This window comes from Elaeis guineensis, chromosome 2 (genome assembly GCF_000442705.2).
Source record: "Elaeis guineensis isolate ETL-2024a chromosome 2, EG11, whole genome shotgun sequence".
Classification (NCBI taxonomy): domain Eukaryota; kingdom Viridiplantae; phylum Streptophyta; class Magnoliopsida; order Arecales; family Arecaceae; genus Elaeis; species Elaeis guineensis.
Window position 1 is genome coordinate 10,250,447 of NC_025994.2, and position 7,783 is coordinate 10,258,229.

A 7,783-nucleotide genomic window follows, 5' to 3' on the forward strand; every position below is an offset into this window, starting at 1 on the left:
AAACAATTTTGCAGACTCACCACATCTTAGCACTTTAAGCAACAACTGATAATATTCATGACCCAACATGGCTTGACATAGTTTTCACCCCAACCATCTTCAAGCCAAGCATTTGCAAAGCTTTTGGTTGGCTCATCCTTGGACCAACCATCTGGTCCATATCTGGGGCCACTACTGGTTTAAACGATGGTCCCCTGGTTACACCTTGGCGGAGGATTTGGTGGAGTTTGGAAGCCGACAAACAAACCCGGCAGGCCCCAAGGGCCGTAGATCCCAAGCTGGCAAGCCTGCAAGGTTCAATACAATGCCAGACCAGTCCAGCATCACAATTTTGCCTGGTTATGGTTTGCTTCCTCTACTCCCTGTCCTCACTCTTCTCCCGTCCGACATACCAAGTGGAAATAGGCCAAATAATAACATCTATTTTCATATTTAAATTCTAACTAATATCCATATTTTTAATCATATTTATAAAAAAATTTAAAAAAATATAAATATAAATAGATAACTATCCAATTCATATCTAAATATTTAATTTTATTTATAATTCTGTTTAATCTTATATAGGACTTATAAATTTTTAAAATTTATATTTATATTTATGTTTATATTTTTAATATTTATATTATATAAAATAAAATATAAATATTAATTTTTGTATCCGAATGATATGATATCCGTATCTTTATTTATTGAATAAAATAAATATTTCTAATACTAAAAGTGAATAAGAGAGGACAAACTGTTGGCCATGGACCCTATTGATAGATTATTATGTGGTGTGGGTTAAGATTGTTAGGGTGGGCCATGCAATTCAAAAGGGAGACCTTAAAATCCAGTTTCTACGCAATTGACCTGGTTCACTCCATGTGACCTAACATGACCTAAGCTTAATCGAGGCAGTGAGAGGGACCCACTTTAACCATATACCATATAGTATTATCGAATTTCTTTTATTTCTTGGCAGGATTAGTACACTACATGGAGGGTACATAGGTATCAATCAGTGTCCCACAGGCTAATCACCCACCTCCACTACAATTGGCGCATGAGGGAAGGACGGTGTGGTGCGATAAAGTTTCTTAGCCTTTTCTCAATTTTGCTCAATTCTACTTGATTGGATTCATGAGACTTCATTTTATTCATACTAAATTATCATAAAATTATCAAAAAATAATCATGCTAATTCATTCTTTATGAAATCAAATTTATTCGATCAATAATAATTTTTTGAAACAAATATTTTATAGTATGGATTCATTTAAAAAAAAAAATTTAAACTAAACTTGAATTCAGACTGACCAAGTAATACGTTGAATGAGCAATCTTTCGGATCAAATAGTATCTTTTGCACATAAAAATGATTTATCTTCATTTGCACAAATCCACTATTAAATCATCTATCATAGTTCTCAAAGCAATCAAAGCCTTGTCATTCATCTATTTCCACAGATCTCAAATGAGTGGATGAAACAACAGTGGATCCTTACAAAGGAAGGTTGGTTCTTTTGTGCAAAAGATGCATCCTCAACCCTTCGAGGATGGTTTGTAGTTTTGTTATTGCTTTACCACTTAAGCTTAAATATTACTAAATAGAAGCTGCTAAGGGATGGGGCAATGAGGAAGTTACAAAGGAGATAATCTGTTAAAATTTATGAGTAGAGAAAAACCCATTGACCAAAATAGATGTAAGCTTTAGGCAAAGTATTCCATTGCAATACCACCTCACCTACCAAAATATTACTAATTTGATACGGCATGGAGGTATTTGTGTGATTTGGACAGATCATTCTATTCATAAGGTATCATATTGTACGCCCTTTCAATTAATAAAAAAAAAAATTATAGAAATATCTCTTCATGCTTGGGCTATTTACATTTAGACTTCAAAAGTTTAAAAGTATTAATTAGCCATTAAAATTTCAAACTTGTTTTAATATGGCCTAGTCATTTATCTCCGTTACAAAATGTTATCATATGAAGGTTATTTGATAACTAAATTTTTATAACATTCCAAAACTATCATTTCCATTTATCTCTGTTACAAAATATCATCATGTGAGGGTTACTTGATAACTAAACTTTCATAACATTCCAAAACTACCGTTTCCATTAACTTAGCAACGAGCTCTACAAAATATTATCATGTGAGGATTACTTGATAACTAAACTTTTATAACATTCGAAAACTATCATTTCCATTAACTTAGCAAGGGGCTCTACTTGTGGTATGCATTAAAGAAAAGAGAAAGAAGAGTCATATGGACAGAGTGCTTTAAAATTTGCGCAAGTAGATGAATAACAAATGATGGAATGCTTTGAGGTTATGCAACTAGATAAATGATAGAGGATGATGTACTTTGAGATCTATATGAGCAGATGAATGATAAAGGATAGGATACTTTAAGATCTATACAAGTGAATAGACGATAGAGAATAAAGTATTTTGAGATCTGTGCAAGCAGATGGATGAGAAGAGGGAGCGCTTTGAAATCAGTATAAATGGATGGATGATAGAGGATAGAGTACTTTAGGATTTATATAGATGGATGAATGATAGAGAATAAAGTACTTTGAGATATATGTAAGGAGATGAATGATAGAGAATAGAATACTTTGAGATATATGTAAGGAGATGAATAATAGAGAATGGAGTATTTTGAGGTCTATACAAGCAGATTGATGATAGAGAACAGAGCATTTTAAGATCTTACATGTGAATAGATGATCGAAAATGGAGTTTTTTAAGACCTGTGCAGCTATATTGATAATAAAGGATGGAGCACTTTGAGATATATTTTGATGGATGAATGATAGATGGTGGAGTACATTGAGATCTATGCAGATAGATGAATGATGTAAGATGGTATACTTTGAGATATGTATAGGTAGATGGATGATAGAGGGTGCACTTCGAGATCTATATAGGTGGATAGATGATAGATGATAGAGATTTTTAAAATATATGTAGGAGGATGGATGATAAAGAATAGAGTACTTTAAAATCTATGTAAATGAATATATGATAAAGAATGAAGTATTTTGAGATATGCGCAAGGCATGAATGATAGATAGAGGCGCAAATAAGTCGAATAAGACTAGATCATGACCAACCCCAACTAAACCCAATTTCTTGATCGGATCCTATTGTTGGACTAGACCAGACCCATAGAAGATCAGGACGGATTGGATTAGTTCTATGGTCAAAATTATTAATCCTATGGGTTATTCGGATTGGGTTGGATTCATATATAATTTGATCCCGACCTGAAAAATTCAGATCCAGATAGGATGCGGTTCGGGTCTAGCTTGGTCTAGATCAATCAAGATTCCATTCTATCCTTTTGTAAGAAACCCTATACCTATACTAAAATTAAGGATAGCAGTTGCTTAAGGGATAAACAGGCCGCTTGAGTGGTAAAGCCCCTTTACAAGCAACATGTCCTCGATGCCAAATACTAATTTTTAAAGGTTGCTGCCAGGGCTATGTTGGTGGTTTAGTATTGCTCGTTTTCCCACAAACAAGCGATGATTGGAGTCTTTAGTCCCTGCAAGAAATCAAATATCCTGCTAATTTTCCAGGAAACAAGTAGAAAACCAGATGCTAGATGGATGCTGCGGCGTTATGGCTCTCCATGGGATAGCGTTCCCCACCTCTTGAAGGGACTTCGGATGGACTACCGGACATACATGTCAGACAATGGACGAGGCCAAAGCCAATAGTAAGACATGAAAAGAGTTAGTTGAAGTTAGTGGCTTAACATCCGGGGCATATTGAATTTATAATCACCACTGGAATACTTTTCCATAGCAATGAAAAATTCAATTTTAAATTAGCCACCATAAGATTTCGGATCGGACTAGGCTCCAGAGAGTGGAGACCGATTTAAGCATTGCAAGCTTGTATACCAGATTCAGATTGGATGATGGAGTAGAAGATCCAAAGTTGACTCTTAATCAAATATATTGGATTGAATTGCATCATAAACAGTAAATATAAAATTAACTTGGCAAATGGAACATGTCCAATTTTAGAATATGATCCAGTCTCATAAGATTTTTAAATGATTTGAATAGGATCTAAACATATCAGATTGGATCAGATCATGAATCAATTCAATTTATTTACAGTGCTAACGATAGAAGATGAAATATTTTGAGATTTATATAGATGGATAAATGATAAAAAATAAAATATTTTGAAATATGTGCATATAGGTGGATAATGAAGGATGAATTCTGAGATTTTGTAAAGCTACAATTCGATTTACAGGATTCTGAGATTTATTTTTTTCTCACTTTATGGACATAAACGGTTGGATCATATTAGAGAGGAAATAAATTTTTGGTGGTTAACTAAAATTTTTTAATTTTTAAAATATATATGTAAATCATCCAAATTTGATCTCTGGAATTTTTTCTTGTTAATGTCCTTCACCAATCCGAGTCATAAGATCAAACGGGTAAATCGTCTCCCTTTTTTTTTAGCAAAAAAAAAAAAAAAAAGGGTAAATCGTTTTCAGCAGCCATGGGCTATAGATGGCATTAGCTGTAAATAAACCACACTATGACGAGAAAATGTTGTTCTATGAACTAACTGTTATAAAATTGGATTCAACCTTTTTCGGATTCCAAACTGTCCCACGCCTCTCGCCAGCCTGTACCCAGCTCCTGTCCAACCCATACCTCCGTCCCCCCGCCAGGCAAAATAAAATCCTTCCCTCTCGGTGTACCCATTCGTCCCCATCCTCTTTTTTTTATATCTTTTTCAGAACTCCGGGCCCCACCTCCCCCCCCCCCCCCCACCCACACCCCTCCACCACCCAATTTTTTTTATTTCAATAAAAAAAATTTCAAACAAACTGCTTTAATTTCATTCTCTTTCATAACAGTTTCTTTCTGTTTTTATTCAGTAAATTATATTCTAATAATAAGAAAACGCCTGCAGCACTTGGTGGTGCATGGTTGGCAACGTACGTGTGAATCGAGTGTGCCAGGCCCCAGCTCACGCCCGCACGCTTCCCATGGATTCTTCTTGCCTCGCTCCCTCCCAGCTAATCCCCCGCCAGCCTGTAAACCTCCTTGCTCTCCTTTTAAACCGCTGCTTCTTCTCCACCACCATTCCTCTTCTCTAACGCTGATTCACTCCCACCCAACTTCCTAACCCTAACCTTCTCTACCTAATTTCGGTGAATCTACAGCCGAGAAACTGAGAGAAAAGAGGAGGAGGTGGAGGAGAAAGAGAGATGGACCCGTGTCCGTTCGTGCGGGTCCTCGTCGGAAACTTGGCACTGAAGATTCCGGTGGCCGCGCGGCCGGCGGGAGCCGGCGTCCACCCTTCCACCTCGCCGTGCTTCTGCAAGATCCGTCTCAACAAGTACCCTTACCAGACGGCGGTCGTCCCGCTCGTCCCGCCGGAGGCCACCTCCCCGCCCGACTGCGACCAACCCTCCGCCACCCTTAACCTTGCCGCCGGCTTCCACCTCTCGCGGGCCGACCTCGAGAAGCTCGCCGGGAAGTCCATCTTCGCCGGGGGGAAGGCCCGGCTCAAGGTGGCCATCTACACTGGCCGGCGGGGCACGACCTGCGGGGTGAGCTCCGGCCGGCTTCTTGGCAAGGTGACGTTGCCGCTGGATCTTAAAGGGGCGGAGGGAAAGGCGTGTGTGTTCCACAATGGGTGGATCTCCGTCGGAAAAGGGTCGAAAAGCTCGTCGGCGCAGCTCCACCTCACCGTCCGTGCCGATCCCGACCCCCGCTTCGTCTTCGAGTTTGGCGGCGACCCGGAGTGCAGTCCCCAGGTGTTCCAGGTCCAAGGATCCATGCGCCAGCCCGTCTTCACCTGCAAGTTTAGCTGCCGGAACCCTGCCGACCGGAATTTGAGATCCAGGTTCGTTCTCGTCATGCGTTGGGGTTCCTCCTCTCGATCCGTTTTCTTTTCGTGCATTGCCGTTTCAACAACCAAATCCATCCAAAAAAGAAAAATTCTGCTCCATTTTCAGGGATTTCTCCTGAAAAGATGCCATTTATGGCAATTTTCGCATCAAATATTGGCGATTTCAAAACGTGCTATAAGTTTGGGACAATGGAGGTCATTTGATGCAATGATCTGTAGATCTGATGTTCTTTTTTGGGTTAATTTGGTCAGATCGGTGGCGGCGGAGCCGTGCAGTTCGAGAAGCTGGCTGTCATCTTTCGGTTCGGAGCGGGAGCGGCCGATGAAAGAACGCAAGGGGTGGTCGGTGACCGTCCACGATCTCTCCGGCTCGCCGGTGGCGCTCGCCTCCATGGTGACCCCCTTCGTAGCGTCCCCGGGGACCGACCGGGTGAGCCGCTCGAACCCTGGCGCATGGCTCGTGCTCCGGCCGGGTGGCGGCACCTGGAAGCCCTGGGGACGCCTCGAGGCCTGGCGGGAGCGCGGCGGCGGCGTGAGCGACGGCATCGGGTATCGCTTCCAGCTCGTCCCGGATACCGCCATGAGCGCCGGCGTCCCCCTCGCCGAGTCCACCGTCAGCACCAGCAAGGGCGGCAAGTTCACCATCGACCTCACCGGTGCCGGGGGGTCGCCTGGGGGAAGTCCGAGGGGGAGCGGCCACTTCGGAGCCGGGCCGTGGCCGTTCTCCGGCTATCGAGGGTTCGTGATGTCGTCCACGGTGGAGGGAGAGGGGAAGTGTAGCCGGCCGTCGGTGGAGATCGGTGTCCACCACGTCGGGTGCACGGAGGACGCGGCCGCGTTCGTGGCGCTCGCGGCTGCCGTCGATCTCAGCATGGACGCCTGCAGGCTCTTCTCGCATAAGCTTCGCAAGGAGCTGAGCTCCCGGGACTTGTTCCGGTGATCCTCGGCCGTCTGATTCGTTTGCGGGGTGTTCTTTTTGGATGTTCTAATGATCGTATTATTAACGGTTAATTTTGCTAACTAATTAGAGTGACGAGAGTTTTATAGCAGTTCTTTAGTTTGTTTTCCTTGTTGCAACTGTACAGAAGGGGAGAGAGTCCTTTTTTTTTTTTTCCGTTGTTTTGGCGTGTGACCGTGTGGCTCGGCTGATTCTAGGTGTTTTTTTTTAAAGCTAGAAGAAGTCTAGATCTAGAACAGAGGACTAGAGAACATAGTTTGCATTTTGTAGTGGTGTGATGAAGGCTTGTGTTTTGTTTTAAATTTAATGATACTTCCTTTGTGTCAGATACCGAATGAGAACAGTATTGTTCTTTTGGCTTGGTATATGATAAAGCACATCTTGGATCTTTTAATTGGTGTGGTTCAGATCAACAAGTTAAATCAGATTGCTCATCAACAAAGGTATTGTGGAGTTCACCATAAAAATAAAAAAATAATAATAAAAAAAAAAGGGCATTGGGGCATGAGGTAGGTGGACAGGCTGTTTACCTTTCAGAAGAAAAAGAGTTCATAGATTGGAAAGGGTTTCAAAATCAGATGGGTGTTTGTTGGAAAAGAGTCCTGGCATTGATAGCTGTCATCTGTCCTAATTTAGCTGACTATGACACACAGCATCCCCCTCTTTTGCTCTCTCTCTCTCTCTATGCGTTTTCTTTTGTTCTTTTTGATAAGAGTGAGAATTAGATTAAAAACAGAAAACAAGTTCATCTATGCACAAAGCCGAGTTTTGCTGAAGCAAAAGTAGAAGATCTAGAAGATAAACAACAAGTATAAAACAGCATAAACATAGAAACAACATGAACTGCCGAGCTATAACAAGGACCGATGAGAAGAGAAGTCCTGAAGGAATAATGGAGCAGAACACTTGAACGGGATACATATATTACTCCT

The 7,783-nt window shown here is 41.3% G+C and overlaps 1 protein-coding gene across 1 annotated transcript; it reads left to right on the forward strand.

Annotated features, from left to right (window-relative positions):
• Positions 1-5,105: 5,105 nt before the first annotated feature.
• Positions 5,106-7,228, forward strand: LOC105061065 (uncharacterized). Its single transcript, XM_010945010.4, has 2 exons — positions 5,106-5,887; positions 6,146-7,228. Exons 1-2 carry the CDS (start codon positions 5,247-5,249, stop codon positions 6,831-6,833), a joined length of 1,329 nt encoding a protein of 442 aa, XP_010943312.1. The 5' UTR covers positions 5,106-5,246; the 3' UTR covers positions 6,834-7,228.
• The last annotated feature ends 555 nt before the right edge of the window (positions 7,229-7,783 follow it).